This window comes from Gouania willdenowi, chromosome 2 (assembly GCF_900634775.1).
Source record: "Gouania willdenowi chromosome 2, fGouWil2.1, whole genome shotgun sequence".
Lineage (NCBI taxonomy): Eukaryota > Metazoa > Chordata > Actinopteri > Blenniiformes > Gobiesocidae > Gouania > Gouania willdenowi.
The window spans coordinates 488,072-508,564 of record NC_041045.1 but is presented as its reverse complement, the minus strand read 5'-3'; the positions used below and the strand labels follow the sequence as shown (position 1 = coordinate 508,564).

Genomic DNA, 20,493 nt, shown 5'->3' with positions numbered 1-20,493 from the left:
TGATGTTGTTGTTGCTAGGCGACCGGGCCGACCCGTGTAAGTTCCAGGCCTGTAATGAGTTTTCTCGCTGCTTGGTGAACCGATGGTCGGGCGAGGCCGAGTGCGTGTGTGACGCCGGATACGTGAGTGTGGACGGACTGCCGTGTCAGAGCGTGTGCGACGTGCAGGCCGACTTCTGCCTCAACGATGGCAAGTGTGACATCATCACTGGCAAGGGCGCCATCTGCAGGTCAGTTCAATAAAAAGGACACTGAAAGAGTAACTAAACCCCTGCTTTCTCCTGACCTGCCATTAGGAGGGAAATGATAATCATTTTCTTCTATGAATATATTCAGTTATTTTATTCTTTAATTGATTTCAGATTATGTACTTTAACTTGCACACGTGTGTATTTAAAGATCTTTTATCAGTGCTTGTATATAATGCTGCAGGTGTCGTGTGGGGGAGAACTGGTGGTATCGCGGTGAGCACTGTGAGGAGTTTGTGTCGGAGCCTTTAGTGGTCGGCATCGCCGTGGCTTCTGTGTGTGGATTCCTCGCCATTGCAGCGGGAATCATCCTCTTCCTCGCCAGAACGCTCCGAGATCAATACGACGGAGACGACTCGGAGGATCCTCTGAGGTAAAACACCATTATTACAGAATAGACAAATATATATATATATCATTGATTTGGTTTGCATTTCTTTTATTTTAGCTTTAAAATCACTAAGTAAACAAACAGTTTTCCAATGTGGTCACAAGAATAGATAAATATCAATAAAGTAACTAGAATATTTACATTTCCTGAAGAAAATACTCGCACTGCATTAGCTTAGCATTAACATAGTATTAGCTTAGCATTAGCATTCACCTAACAATAACATTAACCGAGTATTAGCATCAACCTAGCATTAGCAATAACAATTGCCTAGCATTGGCACTAATCTAACATTAGCTAAGCATTCACTTAGCAATAGCCGAACATGATCAAAAATGTGGAAATATGATGAAAAAGTAAAAAAAAGTTGAAATCTAATAAAGATATAAATCTTTTGTTTTATCTTAAAGGCGCAGTGACGGTGCGCCAACATTAGAGCGCGCCACCAAGTTCAACCCCATGTTTGAAAGTGAGCCGGTCAGTGCTCAGTACTACCGTCGCTATGACGACCAGGTACCCCAGCACTGTGACTCCGCCCCTCCGCAGTACAGCAGCCCGACCACAAGGGGCGCCACTGTTTCTGCAGACCTCAGCAGAGTTGAGATACCAACCGTCTACAATAATTCCATGCTGAGCAAAGAGGTCAGTGTTGCTAATCAAAGACGCGTTTAGCGTTTCCTTGTTAGCGTGTGGTTTTTATTCCTCTGATCACGTTCTTACAGGAAGTCCAGGAGCGTCTGAGGATCATCGAGCTGAGCTCACGTGACCCAGACTTTGCCGACTTCCTGCGTCAGACACAAGTGTGAGTGCATTACTTAATCTGAGATTAAGTGAATTAGCATTCACTTAGCATTAGCACTAACCTAATATTACCATTCGCCTAACGTTAGCATTAGCTTAGCATGAGCTTAGCAATAACATTAATCTAACATTAGCACTAACCTAACATTAGCATTCGCCTAACATTAGCATTAGCCTACCAATAGCATTAACCTTACCTAGCATTAGCATTAGCCTAACATTGACATTAACCGAGAATTAGCATTCACTTAGCATTAGCACTAACCTAATATTAACATTCGCCTCACGTTAGCATTAGCTTAGCATGAGCTTAGCAATAACATTAATCTAGCATTAGCACTAACCTAACATTAGCATTCGCCTAACATTAGCATTCGCCTACCAATAGCATTAACCTTACCCAGCATTAGCATTAGCCTAACATTGACATTAACCTAGAATTAGCATTCACTTAGCAATAGCACTAACCTAATATTAACAGTTGCCTAATGTTAGCATTAGCCTAGCATTAACATTAACCTAGCATTAGCTTAGCGATTACATTAATCTAGCATTAGCACTAGTCTTACATTAGCATTCGCCTAACATTAGCATTAGCCTACCAATAGCATTAACCTACAAAAAGCACTAACCTAGCAATAGCATTAACCTAGCATTAGCTAAGCATTAACCCAACAATAGCTGAACATTAAGGTAATAAGGTTGAAAAAGGTTTTAAAAAGTTTAATTAGTTTTAAAAATATACGTTAAGTTTAATGACAATAGATTTGAATAAGTGGCAATAAAAGTAATATAATGATTTTAAATGATATGAAAGATAAGTTAAGATGAACTGACACAAGATAAATTAAGATAGAAGTGTGTGTGTGTGTGTGTGTGTGTGTGTGTGTGTGTGTGTGTGTGTGTGTGTGTGTGTGTGTGTGTGTGTGTGTGTGTGTGTGTGTGTGTGTGTGTGTGTGTGTGTAGATTTCTGGAGAGAAGAGGGAGCTCCACCACTTAGCTCCAGTTCACCATCCAAAGGTAGGAACTGTTCTGAAACACTAACAGGATATAGATATATAATATATAGATCTCTAGGACAAGTCAGTCAGTAAAAAGTAGCTCAATTAAATAATACTCAAAGTAAAAGTTACTAATTACTATCACCTACGTATGTGTATTGTTGGTAATAAATCTTGGTACGGGTCCCTTACTTACAGTAAACATCTCATGTACAAACAAATACAACTTAATTTATTTTCCATAAAGGTATCTGTATAAATAATATAATAAAATGTTTGTCAAAATAAAAATATGAAATTAACTACTGATACATTTATGAACTCTAAAACAGAGAAAATAACCTGTACTTGTTTTAAAACGTACTTAAGTACTAGTAAAAGTACAGTAACATGAGTACTTGTAATCTATTACTTTCACCTCTGCTGCTGAGTCAGTAGCTGTGTCATAATAATCCCTCCTATCTCCTTTCCTATCTCCTTTCCTATCCACTTTCCCTTAAGTGGTGGTCATGATAAGAAGCATTCCAATTCTCTTTGATCTAAGGAAAGGAGGCTCAATGCTTCCTTTATAACCTCCTTTAGCCTAGGAAACACTGATACATCCTTTACCAAAGGAGACCACGTAATGATCACCCACAATTCATTGCAGCGATAACATTTAAAGGGACCTGCTCATCAGAGTGTTCACGGAAACTCACGATGACCGACAAGTAACAGAGATCATATGTTATAATTAATAAGGGTCCCGATCCGATATTGATATCTGATATCGGTCAGAAACCGATTATAGGATTTTATCAGACTGCATCTAAAACCTTTTTTATTTATGTTTTCAATATCTTCTATTTTATTTTTTAATTTATTTTATTAAATCATGGAATATTATTATTCTAAAAGGTTAATTGTATGTAATCTATTTGTTTATAATAAATGGGTCTGTTTTTTTTAATAATCAAGCCTTTTCTAACATTCCACACGACAAAGTAAGTAATAAAATCAGATCAATATCAGAATGGGCCAATACTCAAAGTTGGTATCGTATCGGAAGTGAAAAATAATAATAATAATAATAATTAACCTAATAAAAGTTAACCTTCCTCTTGTGTTAGCTTGAGATGCTAACAGGTCCTAAATCAGCTGTAAAATACACTAAAAACTAATATCTATCATCTAATTTATTTCCTATTTATTGATTACCTTGTTAGGATTCATAATCAATGATTATATAGGTTTTAATATTTATGATGTCACTGTATCCCTAGATTTATATATATTTACATTATAAAATGTGTGAAAGCTGGATATGAAACATATTATAATAAATATTAACTACATATGTGTAGAACTGTAACATATAGAACTGTAACATATAGAACTGTACATATAGAACTGTAACATATAGAACTGTAACATATAGAACTGTAACATATAGAACTGTAACATATAGAACTGTAACATATAGAACTGTAACATATAGAACTGTAACATATAGAACTGTAACATATAGAACTGCAACATATAGAACTGCAACATATAGAACTGTAACATATAGAGCTGTAACATATAGAGCTGTAACATATAGAACTGTACATATAGAGCTGTAACATATAGAACTGTACATATAGAACTGTAACATATAGAATTGTAACATATAGAACTGCAACACATAGAACTGCAACACATAGAACTGCAACACATAGAACTGCAACATATAGAACTGCAACATATAGAACTGTAACATATAGAGCTGTAACATATAGAGCTGTAACATATAGAGCTGTAACATATAGAGCTGTAACATATAGAGCTGTAACATATAGAACTGTACATATAGAACTGTAGCATATAGAACTGTAGCATATAGAACTGTAGCATATAGAATTGTAGCATATAGAACTGTAACATATAGAACTGTAACATATAGAACTGCAACATATAGAACTGCAACATATAGAACTGCAACATATAGAACTGTAACATATAGAACTGTAACATATAGAACTGTAACATATAGAACTGTAACATATAGAATTGTAGCATATAGAATTGTAGCATATAGAACTGTAGCATATAGAACTGTAGCATATAGAACTGTAACATATAGAACTGTAACATATAGAGCTGTACATATAGAACTGTAACATATAGAACTGTAACATATAGAACTGTACATATAGAACTGTACATATAGAACTGTAACATGGTTCAACAGTGTTAAATAGAATTTTCATGGCAATTACAATAACGATTATCTAAACTCAATTACCACAGCAACTGATGTTTTAAATTACAATTACAATTGTAATTATGCCATAATTGTAATTAATTATAAATTATGCAATCACAATTTGAATTGACCCCAATCTTTACTGCTGTAGGATTATGACGTCACCTAGTGGAAGTGTGTCTGACTGCTTTAGGAAGTTTCCTATCTCCTTTCCTTAAGGAAAAGTGGATAGAAAAGGAGATAGGAAGGAGTATTGGGACAGCCTGTAGTAAGGAGGTGTTTGTGTGTGCGTTGCAGAGCCTCACCTTGGTTTGTCTTATGAAGAGCTCAGTGTGAGGACCTCTAACATCACAAACATCTGGACCAACATCAGGTCAGGTCCTTCCTCACGGTTTCTGGATCTTGGACCGTTTTTCTTCTGAACTCTTGGACCTTAAACTTCTGACTTTCTCTGATGACTTCTGTTTATTTATTTTTGAGGGCTCTGTGTGTGTGTGTGTGTGTGTGTGTGTGTGTGTGTGTGTGTGTGTGTGTGTGTGTGTGTGTGTGTGTGTGTGTGTTTGTGTGTAGTGTGGTAAACGGCCGGCGGTGCGTCTCGTCTCGTGCTCGGTGCCTTCACCGCTCTGTGTGCTCTGTGGGGCCACGGGTCCTCATAGTGTGTCATCATGTTTACATTTGTGGGTCACACGGTTCACTCATTAACAGACAGTATGTACGGTAGGCATACTAGGTTAGTTATAATAATAATTATGAATTCATGTGTTTAACCAACGATGGGTTTCAACCTTTAAAAAGCGCCTGTTTTCCACTTTAGACGTGTTTTTGGATTTATTTACCATGAAGTTAAAGTGAGGAACCTGTGGAGAACCTGTGGAGAACCTGTGGAGAACCTGTGGAGAACCTGCAAACGCCTCAAAGACAATCGTAGCGTTTATCAGAAGATGTTTCTGTTTTCAAATAGAACAAAAGAAAACTTTCAACTGTTTTTGGTATTTTATTTTCTTAGTTTTCTGGTAGTTTTAGACAAGGTTGGACTCAATTATGAATGTAATCACATAATTCATCATTAATTACAATCATTTCATAATTGTAATTATCATTTTAAAAAAATCTGTTGATGTCATAATCATAATTAAGTTCAGATAATTGACTTTGTAATTGTAATGGCCATGAAAATGATATGAAAATTGTCAATTATAATTTAACACTAAACTGTTGAACCATGTTCCAGTTCTATATGTTACAGTTCTATATGTTACAGTTCTATATGTTACAGTTCTACACATATGTAGTTAATAATTATTATAATATGTTTCATATCAAGCTTTGACACATTTCTACATTTAAAATATATATAAATCTATAGATATACTGACACAATAAAGGCTCAGACACCCACATCATAAATATTAAAACCTATATTTTCATTGATTATGAATCCTAACAAGGTAATCAATAGATATGAAATAAATTAGATGATAGATATTAGTTTTTAGTGTATTTTACAGCTGATTTAGGACCCGTTAGCATTAGAGATGCTAACAGAAAGCTAACACAAGAGGAAGGTTAACTTTAATTAGATTATTAATTTCAGGCTCAGTAATTGTGATTAATTGTAACTTAACGTTAATAATTGAGAATGTAATTGTAATTGATTTTCGACGAATAACAAATAATCATAGTTTAATTATAAATGGTCACTGTAATCATAATTGAATTGTAATTGTAACTGAACAATGTAATTGAGCCCAACCCTGGATTTAGACGTTGTTTAATGTAGTTTTGAACGTGTGAGGGTTCCACACTGTGTCTCAGGCCTGATGCATTGTGGGTAAAGGTCTCACTAAAGTCACTAAAACTCTTTCTGACTAAATTAAGACTAAATCAAAGTTTACGTCCCATGTGTTTGTTTGTAGGTTGTTGTTGTTTGTCAGTGTGTGAGTCATACTTTTATAAAATGTGTGTTTTTGTACACAGCTATGTGTGTTGTCACGGCGACCAGGTAACGGGTGTATTTTTATCCTCAACCGAATCTTTTCAATTTGTTTTGTCTCTTGTGAAAACAAACAACCCGTAAATAAATGAATTTTTAATTATTTTTGTTCTTTTTTGTGTTTTTAATTATATATATATATATATATTCGTAGGCCTAAAAATGTGGGATTTTTTTTTTAATATATATATATTTGTAGTTGTATGGATGTGTATTGTGTTGTGTAATGATCAATGTGACCACCAGAGGTCACCAGAGCCTAAAACTATACATTATTACGTTATTAAACAACTACCATCCCAATTACTAAACTTCAATTACAATTAATAATAATTACCAAGCTTGAAATAATATTCCATTATTTTATGCCTAATGTAAAACAAAAGAAGAGACGAGGGCGTTAACAAATTTATAAAATCAATTACATTATATTAAAAAAAAACATTATTCAAATATATATAAAAATAGTTTAAACAAAACAAAATTCCAAACAAATGACATAAAATAAATTGAATATATGAAATGAATAAGGAATATTTTAATCAATTTGGTGATATATCAAGATATTTCACTGCACAATTATCGTATTGATCCAAAATAATGTCCAAATCAATATTTTAAGCATATTTTTAAAAATATTTAAGTATGCTAACGTGTGCTAACAGAATTTACGAACTTAACAGAATCAGAATCTGTTGTAACAGCAAAAGTTAAACTTTTTTGAAAAATGTAATTTGACTGTTTTTGATATTTGTACTTGAATTACAATTAGTTCCCATTTGCTTATTCTCGCAAATTTAAAAAAAAATGAAAGAAATTGTATTTCATACCATTTTGTACTTGTAAAGGTAAAATGTGTAAATATTGATATTGCGATTTATCGCAATGTACATCGTATTGTTTAGTATCGGCATATATTGTAACGTGACATGCATATTATATTTATATCTATATATATATATGTATAATTCCAGGCCCATAGCCTGAGTTTACTATAGACGATAATAGGCTACCAATGATAACTACAATATTTGCATTTCCTGAATCATTAGATAGCATTAGTGTTAGCTAGCATTAGCATTTATATTAGCTAGCTGTCACTCTTTAAAAGGATGAAACCCTGCTATTTAAAAATAAATAAAAATGTACGTTTTGAGTGAATTCTGATGATTGTCAGTGTTGTGTATTGTATTATTTAAATATCTACTATTAAAATAATTAACAAACGTCGTACGGTTGGTTTACGGTTGGTTTACATTCAAACAGCTCTGTCGTAAAGAGCTCTTTACGAATCTACGCAATCTTCATTCGTAGATTGCGAATGAAGGAAGTGACGTAGGATCTGATACGATTCAGTCTGTGAAAAGATTAGGTAGCGACACTAGCATTAGCATTAGCTAGTATAACATTAGCCTAGCAATGGAATTAGCCTTGTAGCGATAGCTGAACATTAGCAATAAAGTTGAAAAAGTAGACATTTCCAATAGAACTGTAAAATGTAAAAATGTAATAAGTTTAAAAGTTGCAAATTATAAAAGCGATATCATTTATAAATATCAGAAACTTTATGATTTATTTTATTTTTTATAGCTGATAATAGTGAGAATGCTTTTTGTATCCTTACTAATAATAATGATACAATATCATATTTTTATAAAGCAAAACTGACTTTAATATTTAAAAATCAGGTGTGTAGTAGATCTTAATGATTTCATTGTGTGTGTGTGTGTGTGTGTGTGTACATACAGTAATGTTCAGAGTGTGTGATGTCACTAAGTTCCGCCTCCTGCAGAGTTTATAGAGACTTGTGATGTCTGTGAACCTCAAACAGAGAAAAAGCTTCATCTGAACGACAACTATTTTTTTAACTTTCCCTGGATTTTAATCCTAGTTTTATTTTGGTGATGGCGCTGCTTTTTCAGCCCCTGACGATGCTTTTGTTGCTGTTTGGAATAATCGCACTCAGAGCTCAGAGACTCACAGGTAAGATGCTGCATTTGTGCATCTCTCATTGTTATATTTCAAAATAAAATGATTACATTGAATAATGTATTTTATTTTATTTTTAAAAGAGAAAAGAAATGATGCACATGTCAACGAACGTGAGAAATTTTAAAACACATTTGAAACATTGAAAAAAAAAGTCTACGTGAGAAAGAAAACATAAAGAAATAAAGAACATTTAAATTAAAACATGGTTTTTAATTATATATACAGAAAAAATAAAAGCTTTATGCTTTTAGTTAATATGTCAGAAACAATGAAATACTGTATGTCAAAATTAATGTGAAACTTTTCAAAATAAGAAATAATCATGTATTAAAACACAATAAACATAATTAGAAAAGTGTGCTGTTAAGTGTGTAAGTTAGAACTTCAAAATAAAATGTGCCTTTAAGAAGAAAATATTTACAGAATAAGTTTTACATATTTTTAATTATTCTAATAAGTGTAGATTATTAAATATGTGGTTTTTTTACCTTTAAACTCAAACTTGGCTCCTGGGAAAATATGTGTAATTTATAAAGAGTTTAGTTTCAGAATAAGATGCACCTATCAAAATAAAATATGTATTATTAAAAAAGGTCGGTATGAAAAAGTACACACTGTAATGGTTCCAGAGTGAGTTTTTAAGATGTGTGTGTATATATATATATATGAAGTTATTCTGTATATGCTTTGTTTTGTGTTTTTAATGTCAGTTTGTGTATTAATGAACCATTTTGTGATTTATTTTTATTTTTATTTAATATTCTTGTTTCTTCTTTGTGTACTTTTGTTGACATTTGATGGATTTTTTAGACGTTTTGTGTGTTTTTGGAGTTATTTTGGGTATTATTCTGATTTCAGTTTGTGTTTTTGTGTGTTCTTGTGTAGTTTTGTTGTAGTTTGTGTTTTTAATGTCAGTTTGTGTATTTCTGAACTGTATGAATGAGTATTGTTGGTGTTTCCTGTTGTAGATGGTGTTCCTGGTGTGAAGGTGGTGATCAGCGTCAGCAGCGACTCCATCGTTATGACCTTCAAACGTCCCAACGCTGACGTTAAACTACAGGGGTTCATTTTAGGGTACGGCCTCTCCTCCAATCAGCTGCTGCCTCTGCCTCAGGATGGGGCGGAGCTACACGTGGAGCTGGGTGAGTTTACACACATACAAACACAACACACACACAAACCACAACTAACCACACAACTTCACAATACACGTTCTACACACTAAATATATAGATAGGTAATTATGATTACAATATATTTAATTAACTACAAATGCACATTACGCTACCATCCATCCATCATCCATCCATCATCTGCCTCTTATCCGTTGTTGGGTCGGGGGGGGGGGCAAAATTAATTTTTTTCTAAATTCCGTGTTTTCCACATTAATTTTTAAAATTCTGTTTTTTTAAAATATATATTATTCAATTATTTTTTTCAGAAAAACATTACTTTTTTAACTGCTGTGAGGAAACAAAATAAATACTAATAAAAAAATAAAACCATAATGAACCATAATTACGACCCACGATGTAGTTTTTTTCATTCATGACCCAAAGCTCATAATTTAGTGAGATGACTTTTATATATTTCTGTTATAATTTATGTTATATGAATGAATTGAACTGAATGACCACAGGTGAGAGCAGGAATGAAGATGGATGGACCAGTGCAGACACACACTGAAGTACTCGCTTGTCTTTTCAGACGCTGAACCAAATTACCTGGTCGCTGTCCAACCAATCACAGAGCTCCGTCCAAAGAAGCACTGCACAGGTATGCCTGTCCTCACCTATCTTCACCTATCTTCACCTATCTTCACCTTTCTTCACCTTTCTTCACCTTTCTTCACCTATCCTCACCTATCCTCACCTATCTTCACCTTTCTTCACCTTTCTTCACCTATCCTCACCTATCCTCACCTATCCTCACCTATCCTCACCTATCTTCACCTATCGTCATCTATCTTCACCTATCTTCACCTATCTTCACCTATCCTCACCTATCTTCACCTATCGTCATCTATCTTCACCTATCTTCACCTATCTTCACCTATCCTCACCTATCTTCACCTATCGTCATCTATCTTCACCTATCTTCACCTATCTTCACCTATCTTCACCTGTCCTCACCTATCCTCACCTATCCTCACCTATCTTCACCTATCTTCACCTATCGTCATCTATCTTCACCTATCTTCACCTATCTTCACCTATCTTCACCTTTCTTCACCTTTCTTCACCTATCTTCACCTATCGTCATCTATCTTCACCTTTCTTCACCTTTCTTCACCTTTCTTCACCTATCCTCACCTATCTTCACCTATCTTCACCTATCGTCATCTATCTTCACCTATCTTCACCTATCTTCACCTATCTTCACCTTTCTTCACCTTTCTTCACCTATCTTCACCTATCGTCATCTATCTTCACCTTTCTTCACCTTTCTTCACCTTTCTTCACCTTTCTTCACCTTTCTTCACCTATCCTCACCTATCTTCACCTATCTTCACCTATCTTCACCTATCTTCACCTATCGTCATCTATCTTCACCTATCTTCACCTTTCTTCACCTTTCTTCACCTTTCTTCACCTATCCTCACCTTTCTTCACCTTTCTTCACCTTTCTTCACCTATCCTCACCTATCTTCACCTATCTTCACCTATCTTCACCTATCGTCATCTATCTTCACCTATCTTCACCTTTCTTCACCTTTCTTCACCTATCCTCACCTATCCTCACCTATCTTCACCTATCTTCACCTATCTTCACCTATCTTCACCTATCTTCACCTATCCTCACCTTTCTTCACCTTTCTTCACCTATCCTCACCTATCCTCACCTATCCTCACCTATCTTCACCTATCTTCACCTATCTTCACCTATCTTCACCTATCCTCACCTTTCTTCACCTATCTTCACCTATCTTCACCTATCCTCACCTATCTTCACCTATCTTCACCTATCTTCACCTATCGTCATCTATCTTCACCTATCTTCACCTTTCTTCACCTTTCTTCACCTATCGTCATCTATCTTCACCTATCTTCACCTATCCTCACCTATCTTCACCTATCTTCACCTTTCTTCACCTATCCTCACCTATCTTCACCTATCTTCACCTTTCTTCACCTTTCTTCACCTATCGTCATCTATCTTCACCTATCTTCACCTATCCTCACCTTTCTTCACCTATCTTCACCTATCTTCACCTATCGTCACCTATCTTCATCTATCTTCACCTATCTTCACCTGTCCTCTCCTGTCTCATAGGTCAGGTGAATCTGCAGCAGCCCCCCAACCTGCTGGTTGTCTCCGTCCTTCCCTCAGCTGTGCTGCTGTCCTGGGGAGAAACTCTGAAGACGTCCAACATTTGGGACGAGTGTCTGGAAGACGGGTTAGTTCCTGTTCTTCAGATGTCTCCACCTCTTCTTCAGATGTCTCCACCTGTTCTTTAGGTTTCCTCAGATGTCTCCACCTGTTCCTCAGTTGTCTTCTGTCCATCTTCTGTCCATCTTCTGCAGGTTCTTCACAGTGCGGTACAGAGAGAAGGACAATCCCTGGGTTTTTCAGTCCTGTCCCGTCAGTGACACCGTCGTCAATAACCTCAAACCTGACACTTTGTACGAGTTTAACGTCCGCGCTAACAAAGATGAGCAATGCGGTGTTTGGAGTAAACCTGTTCTCTACAACACCAAACGTAAGGCTCCGCCCTCTGCTCCAAGTCCCGCCCTGCACGATAAGCCCCACCCCTTTCAGGCATCTCACTCAGTTCTTCTCGTCTCTTCACAGATAATAAGGTTCAGAAAGCTGTGAGGATGAGACAGCCAATGGTAGGTCAGACAGGGGTCACGTGACCAAAGTTATATTGTGTTTGATCACATGATCAGAGACGTGTGATGTCATAACTCAACTGTTGCTTGTTTTACAGAAACCTCGAGGACTTTTTCCTCCTCGTCAAGGTGCGTTACGTGTGGTGTGTTTTATTTTGAAAGGATTATCACACATTATTTTTAAACAAACCCTATTAAATCTTATTTTCCATCTGTTGTTTCTTTGATGTTTGTTAAAATGTGTTGTTTTGTTTTTTGTTGCGTAGCTCTGGAGTTTATTGTATTTAAATAGGTTGTTGTGGTTTGTTTGTAAACAAAATGTAATTTATTTACTGTTTTTTGTTGTGTTTGTTGTTTTGTTTGTGCATGGTTATATTGTTTATTTATATTGTAGTATGTTATTGTTATTTGTTGTTTGTTGAGTGATGTGGCTTGTCTGTTTATTTATGTGCTTTATTGATCTTACTTGTTGTTATTTATTGTTTGTTGTGTGTAAATATTGTTTATTGACTTTTCATGTTTGTTATGTTTGCAGCGCTACACAACCACACACGTTGGTCATCGTTCCCTGCAGCTCCTCGCTCCTCCTTCAGTAATTATTAATATTAATAATAATATTGATTTAACGACTTAGGTTGTGGTAAAATCCTGTTTAATAACCTTCTGTCTAACAGGAAGTGGAGCATCTCCACGTGGCGTTCCTCTGCCCAGAGTGGCTCTTTGGTCTCACCCACAGACAAGTAAATATGAGTGTATTTATTAATTAATATTAACTTGGTCAGCGCTCGTAGGAAGTGTGTATTGCTATAGAAAAGTGGGAGGGGCCAGTAGCTTTTTCATAGAATGTGTACAGTGATAACTATTGTGTTTTCATGGATTTTGATGATATCATCCTTATGTTCCAATGTTCTAATCCAATCACTGGAGAGCCGACTCCCACGCCCCCTCATCTCTGTCCAAAAAACTCAAAAATGACGTATGCACACACTGGGGCTAAACGCTAGCTAAACGCTAGCTAAACGCTAGCCGTTGATGAAGTTACAGGTCGAACACACACCGCGTCGGGGAGATGTTAGCTCCACAAACACACACACACACACACACACACACACACACACACACACACACACACACACACACACACACACACACACACACACAGACCTTTCTTGCTTTTATAGCTAGATTAATCAGTCCACAGTCTGTCTGTCTGAAAATTAAATCAAATCCTCATGTTTAAAATAAAAGCTACAGAACTTTGTGAACCAAATAAACAGTTTGTGGTCCAGAACCTCTGATGAAGACCATATGTTTGAACAAGGGTGAGTTTGTTTACTTACATTTCATGTCTGAAGTTGTCAGGGTTGAGCTCAATTATATTTTTTAGTTACAATTATACTTTCAATTACCCTTGTTCAATTATAATTACAGTGACCAGCATTTTTCCCAATTACAATTAAATTACAATTATTTTTTATCAATAGAAAGTCATTTACAGATACGTTCTCAATTACTACGTCTAAATTACAATTAATCGCAATTAATGAGCCTGAAATAAATAACTTACTAAAAGTTAACCTAGCTAGCATTAGCATTAATATATGTTAGCATTACTATGAGGCTAACACTAACATTAACCTAGCAATTGCATTAATTAGCATTAGCTTGTATTAGCATTAGCTAGTATATACATTAACATTAGCTAACATTAGCACTATCTAGCTTTAACTAGCATTAGTTAGCATTAACATTAATTAGCATTAACATTGGATAGCATTGGCATTAACTAACGTTAACATTGGTAATAACATTAGCATTAGCATAAGGTAGCATTAGCTAATATTAGCATTAGCATAAATTAGCATTAAAATTAGCTAGCCTTAGGTTTGGGGTCAATTACAGTTTTCAGTTACAATTACGTTTTCAATTACCCATGTTCAATTACAATTTGATTATGATTACAATTACCATACCAATTTTTTTCCAATTAAAATTAAATTTCAATTATTTTTTTTATCCTTAGAAAGTCAATTACAATTACATTCTCAATTACTAAAGTTAAATTACAATTAAATACAATTACTGAGTCTGAAATAAATAACCTAATAAAAGTTAACATTCCTCTTGTGTTAGCTTTCTGTTAGCATCTCTAATGCTAACAGGTCCTAAATCAGCTGTAAAATACACTAAAAACTAATATCTATCATCTAATTTATTAGATGATAGATATTATCATCTAATATTAATTTATTTCCTATCTATTGATTACCTTGTTAGGATTCATAATCAATGATAATATAGGTTTTTAATATTTATGGTGTGGACGTCTGAGCCTTTATTGTGTCAGTATATCTATAGATTTATATAATTATTAAATGGTAAAATGTGATATGCTTGATATGAAACATATTATAATAAATATTATTACATATGTGTAGAACTGTAACACATAGAACTGTAACACATAGAACTGTAACACATAGAACTGGAACACATAGAACTGTAACATATAGAACTGTAACATGGTTCATTAGTTTAGTGTTAATTTATAATTGACACAGAATTTTCATGGCAATTACAAAGTACATTTTCTGAACTCAATTACAATTTCATTACAATTATGACAGATACAGATTGTTGAAATTACAATTATAATTACACCATAACTGTAATTAATGATCAAATATGCAATTACAATTACAATTGACCCCAACCCTGGAAGTATTTGCCGTGTTCAGAGACGTTTCTGGCTATACGCAGACTATATAAACCACTAGGGGGCTCCACGGGAGATTAATTAATTCATTAAGCATACCTGACTTTTCCTTTAATTATTTAGTTCAAAATAAACGTGAAATATAAGACATTTAATTGTTTTTTTTAATTATTCTGTTTAAAAAGTAAATCAGTTGTAATCTTTGATAATGAACTGGTTCCAGTTTAAACTGGTTTGAGTTCTGTTGTTGTTTGTGAAACATGTGAAAACACTTTGAGACACAGCAGGACTTCCTGTCTGTGCAGGATGGAGGTGTTAATGAGTTTACAGTGTGTGTGTGTGTGTGTGTGTGAACAATCACCAGGCCTCTGCTAGTGATCATGTGTAGTTTTGTTCTCAGAGGAACACGTTGTCCCACAACGAACAGAAACATGTGTGTTTTATAGGAACGTGACGTGTGTGTGTGAAACAAACGTGTGCGTGTGGTGCGTCACGTTGTGCTCACGTGTTTTTATTCCCGTTGGCTGATTTTCAAGCTGGGGTTGGATGTAGGCTGGAGGTCGTTTCCAGCTCTACTGGGAGCTCTGGTTTCTGGTTCACATTTACAGCATTAGTGGTGTCAGGTTATATACTGTAAATATATACAAATATAAAAGAACGCTGCTTTGTTCAAAGGATGATGAATAACTTTTTAAATGGAACTGTTTATATTCTACATTATTTTTTATTTAATTCTCCAAAATCAAGCTAAACAAGCCTTTGTTAATCAAACTACTTTTATCATCATCTTATTAAGTGACATAAAGTTTAACCTTTAAAAACTGACTTAACCAAACATATGAAGGTTTCATTATATTTATGTATTTTTAAAAAAAATGTTTTTCTGTCATAAAAAAACAATGACAAAAACACAAATTGTGCATTTTTTTCCAAAAATAAGGCAAAAAGTGGAACATTTGATATGAAGTTATTACAGACTTGAGTAGGTCAATAATTAATAGGAACATTGATTTTGAAGCATTATTATCTATATTTTGTACAGCAAAATATGCAGAAAATATAGATTAAAATGTGATGCAATTCTCAGTTTATGAATATTAATCTGATGAAGGTTTTTTTTAAAGTGTGTTTTAATTGTTTAAATGTGCAGTAAATCTCCAAACACAGAAAATACACAAAAATAAACTCATTTGTGGAACTGGAGGTGGTAGAATTTATCAAATAAACAATTTGGACTATTTGATTTGCAAAATTATGTTTGAAATATGATTATTGTGCACATTTTTTCAGGTTTTTCAGGATCTCCAGTTCATCCATCCACTCAGAGCAACAAGAGGCCGAACCTGCTGCACAAACCTGGCAACCCATATATATATATATATATATATATATATATATATAGGTTGTGTGTGTGCACAGTTTAATCAGCTTAAGCAGGGTTTAAATCTGATTCATGCTTTGTTCATGTGGATCTTGTTGGGTTATTCTCTATATTTTGTTAAGCACTTTGTTGTAATTAAAATAAAGTTGACCAACGTCTCCATATGCTGTCTAGATGGAATATGTCTATTTTGGAAATGTTGTCTCAACTGAAGTCGTTTGAAATCTGCCTTTAAACGCTAACAGCTGCTGTCTTGTTTTGCTTAAAATTGCCTGCCCCCAACCATTGCTGTGCAGCAGCTATAATTGTTCTGTATGTTTCAGACAAACCACACGTTCTGAAGTCTGAGGTTGAACTTCCTCCGACCGTTAAACCCACCACAGCAGAACAGAGGAGAACCAGCTCAGCCACGCCCACCACTGCTGGTGAGTTTATTTACCAACCAACATTTATTTATGCACTTACCGTAACCAGTCAACGGTAACTAATAGTACAATCTAAATGCTAATGAACTAACTACAAACACTGACTGGGTTGAACAAGGTCACAGAGGACAAAACAACTGTTTCCATTACTCTTGGAAATGTGCAAAATCCAAAAAGTTCAATAAAAACACTTAAATATCACTAGAACGTTTTTATTTACATGGTTGTGTTAGAAACGAGGCGGCAGCACTGGGAGGACTCGGATCTGTTCCAGCCTCAGCCTTCGTCTGACGTCGATGCTCTGGGGAAGAAACGTTACGTTGGTGAGCTCTGATCCTCTCGTTGTGGGATTTGAACCCTCAACCTGTTGTCACTGTCCTGCTCCCACTGACCCACAGCCCCTCACGTGGTCTATCAAACCGGGAAGAAACCTGACGAGCCATGCTCCATCAGCTCCTCGCTCTCCTTCTTTCCTGAGGCCAACAGTGGAGGCGCTAATCTGACGACTCCACCCACGACTCCGCCCACCAACCTTACCGTGGTAACGGTGGAAGGATGTCCATCCTTTGTTATCCTAGACTGGGAGAAGACCGACACCCACACCACCGGTACCCGTTACACAGAGTACAGTAATAGTTGCATTTACACAGAGGGACAAAGTTACAGTTACACACAGTACAGTTACTTAAAGTTACAGTTACACAAAGTACAGTTACTTAAAGTTACAGTTACAGAGTACAATTACTTAAAGTTACTTAAAGTTACAGTTAGACACTTACAGAATTACGGCTGCACAGATTTACAGTTACAATGTTACATTGTTACACTGTGAGTTAGTTACAATTACACTTTGTAGCGTTACTTAGTTACAGACACACACTTGCAAAGCTACAAAGTCACTGTTACATGTATATAGAGTTACACGTTTACACAAAGTGACAGAAGTACAGTAACTGTTACAAAGTTAAATGGAGTTTTAGAGCCGTATTTCTCAATTTTCTTAAGCAGACAATTATAAAGTTTTAACCAATAACTAGTAAGAGTAATATAGCTCCTCCCCTTTACCTAAAGGTTCTACATGCTAAGCTAACATAAATATGTGGGACATTCAACACTGAATAAACATCATTAAAACCTTCTTCTATGGTGTTTCTGTCTCAGAGTATGAAGTTATTTCAACGACTAAAGGTCCTGATGGTGAGAAGGTCTCCATCCTAACAACCAATCAGACTCACACAGCTGTGGAGAACCTGAAACCTGAGAGCAGGTACACTGTTCACACATCAACACTGTAAATCATCACAGGTCTGAAGCTCTTCTTCTTCTTCTTCTTCTGCTTCTTTTTCTTTCAGCTATGAGTTCAAAGTCAAGCCTAAGAATGAGCGTGGAGCCGGTCCGTCCAGCGAGCCGGTCGCTTTCAAGACCGAGTCCGGTAGTGCTAACACTCATGCTAACACTCATGCTAACACTAGCATCACAGAAACCAGTTTATCACCCAAATCTGAATGTGTGTGAAACAAGATCAAAGGACATGAAGCTACTTAGCATAAGCAAAACATTGTGGTTGGACAAAAGGGGGACTTGGATTCAGAAATAAGAAAAAGGGGGTACTCCAACCAAAGTTTGAGAACCACTGGTTTATGTTTATGTTCATGAACGTAAACTAATAAAAGTTCTGGTTATGCTCCTTCTTCTAAATAGACGTCTGTGTTTTCTTCTTTAGCTGATCCCCGGGTTAGCGATAACGTCTCAGGTAAGTCTATGTCTTTGGACTGCAGAATCTCACTAATGCTAACATCAGATGCTAACATTGTATGCTGACATTGGAAGCTAACACCAGACTAATATTAGATGCTAACATCAGATGCTAATATCGGCCTCTGACATTAGAAGCTAAATCAGGTTGGTAACCTCTGATGCTAAAACCATACGTGAACATCAAATGCTAATCTCAACGCTAACATTAGCTCTCGTTTTAGGAAAGGATGCCATCTGGACTAAGTTTCCCTTTCAGGCCGACTCGTACTCGGACTGTCGCGGTGCACAGTTCGTCAAACGCACTTGGTATCGCAAGTTTGTGGGTGTGCAGCTCTGTAACTCACTGCGCTACAAAATCTACCTCAGTGACTCGCTCAAAGGTGAGTCCGCCCCCATTCACGATAAGCTTCAAAGCCTCAAAGGGAGAAGAGACAAAAGGGTTATCGTAGAAGCCCCGCCCCCACCTTACGCCCCCTCCTGACTCCACCCCTCCAGGTAAATTTTACAACATCGGGGATGAAAGTGGCTTCGGTGAAGATCACTGTCAGTTTGTGGATTCCTTCCTGGATGGACGAACAGGTCAACAGCTCCAAGAACACCAACAACCCACAACTGGTAAAAACCACCATTTCCAAACTCATCATTTGGCTTTGATGTTTTTTTGGTTCTCTTACTTTCTTGATACCTTTTCTTTGTTTGGTTTCCTCATACATTTACTTGTACCCCAACATTTGTTCACTCGTCATTTATGACTCATTTCTACTGGTAAAAAGTTCCTCCTCCGTGGTTCCTGGTGCTGTTTTTTTTAGAACCTCCTTTGTTGAACTGATTGGTTCAGAGAATCATGACAGCGTAGAGTCATCAACTCACACACAGAGGAAACATTTGGCTCCGAAAAAACAGCATCGTGTCCCGAAAGCGAGGAATGTGTAGCAGTGTAGAGCGATACCACCAATGGAAACACGCCATCATTTCATTAGATCTTTTTCTTCTGTTTCCAGGTTTCTACAGAGCGGTTCGTCAGGAGCCTGTAAACTTTGGACCAATCGGAGGACGTTCCCGTATCAGCTATGTCTCCTGGTACGAATGTGGGATTCCCATTCCTGGGAAGTGGTAGAACTGGGACAGAATGAGAACTCGTATAGAGCTCAGGTTGACGAGTCGAACCCTGAGACGTTCTGGTCCAGAGAGTGAAGGATCAAACGACAGATGGGAAGTTTGTCAGCAGTATTTTGGAGAACTCATGCATAGAAGAACTCATCTTTGAGAAGACGAGTTTCAAGGACATTTGTTTTATGGGCCTCATGTTTCAGGGACTCGTCTGGTTTCCTGCTCCTGAGCAAAATCTGAAGCGGTTCAGAAACTCATGTGTGAAGGTTCTCAGTTTCAGGTAATGCTAAATGCTAAATGCTAATACTAGTATCTTAGGGAAAACAACTGGACCTGAGAAACCTCATTTTAAAAACAGCCAGAGACTGATTCAAAGCAGGACCATCAGGTCCACAGCAGGTCCGTGTTGATGTGCACATGTGCAGGATGTTTCTTTACAGGAGACGAGAACCTGTTTCCTACATCTGTCGTCTGAAATCTTTGTTTACGACTTTCACGAACTGAAGAGGAAGAAAAAGTGGAATGTCTGTTGCTGGTTAACGTGTTTTCATCATTAGATTGAACTGTTCCTCAGTCTGAATGTATTCATGTAAAAAATAAAGATGCTTTATTACTTTT

General features: G+C 36.1%; 2 protein-coding genes across 6 annotated transcripts in view; both read left to right on the top strand.

Moving 5' to 3' along the window:
* The window catches only part of LOC114478621 (interphotoreceptor matrix proteoglycan 2-like), a 24,628-nt gene extending 18,798 nt beyond the window's left edge, over nucleotides 1–5,830 (top strand). For all 3 annotated transcript variants that reach the window (XM_028471812.1, XM_028471818.1, XM_028471802.1), the window contains exons 15-20: nucleotides 19–229; nucleotides 432–620; nucleotides 1,049–1,280; nucleotides 1,361–1,440; nucleotides 2,406–2,459; nucleotides 4,965–5,830. In XM_028471812.1, the coding sequence (XP_028327613.1) occupies nucleotides 19–229; nucleotides 432–620; nucleotides 1,049–1,280; nucleotides 1,361–1,440; nucleotides 2,406–2,439 (746 nt within the window). In that variant the 3' untranslated portion in view covers nucleotides 2,440–2,459; nucleotides 4,965–5,830. The remainder of the gene's footprint in view (nucleotides 1–18; nucleotides 230–431; nucleotides 621–1,048; nucleotides 1,281–1,360; nucleotides 1,441–2,405; nucleotides 2,460–4,964) is intronic.
* Nucleotides 4,965–20,493, top strand: LOC114478669 (target of Nesh-SH3-like). Of its 3 annotated transcripts, XM_028471861.1 has the most exons (18): nucleotides 8,389–8,643; nucleotides 9,621–9,794; nucleotides 10,360–10,428; nucleotides 11,926–12,049; nucleotides 12,177–12,352; nucleotides 12,445–12,485; nucleotides 12,584–12,614; nucleotides 13,021–13,077; nucleotides 13,160–13,225; nucleotides 16,906–17,007; nucleotides 17,241–17,330; nucleotides 17,406–17,615; nucleotides 18,169–18,274; nucleotides 18,360–18,439; nucleotides 18,731–18,760; nucleotides 18,987–19,145; nucleotides 19,261–19,380; nucleotides 19,767–20,493. In XM_028471861.1, the coding sequence occupies exons 1-18, from the start codon at nucleotides 8,565–8,567 to the stop codon at nucleotides 19,880–19,882; spliced, it is 1,830 nt and encodes a 609-aa protein (XP_028327662.1). In that variant the 5' UTR covers nucleotides 8,389–8,564; the 3' UTR covers nucleotides 19,883–20,493. The 3 variants fall into 3 exon arrangements, with proteins under 3 accessions (XP_028327663.1, XP_028327661.1, XP_028327662.1); XM_028471862.1 differs by lacking the exon at nucleotides 8,389–8,643 and adding an exon at nucleotides 4,965–5,040 and having other exon boundaries at nucleotides 19,261–19,883; XM_028471860.1 differs by having other exon boundaries at nucleotides 8,388–8,643; nucleotides 19,261–19,883.

What these genes read in the sequence shown, in the direction of transcription:
- LOC114478669 (XM_028471860.1), top strand. Translation starts at nt 8,565, where the DNA reads ATGGCGCTGCTTTTTCAGCCCCTGACGATGCTTTTGTTGCTGTTTGGA. An exon ending in GACGAGTGTCTGGAAGACGG is followed by an intron (nt 12,050 to 12,176) that starts GTTAGTTCCTGT and finishes CATCTTCTGCAG; the next exon opens with GTTCTTCACAGTGCGGTACA. An exon ending in GGGGAAGAAACGTTACGTTG is followed by an intron (nt 17,331 to 17,405) that starts GTGAGCTCTGAT and finishes ACTGACCCACAG; the next exon opens with CCCCTCACGTGGTCTATCAA.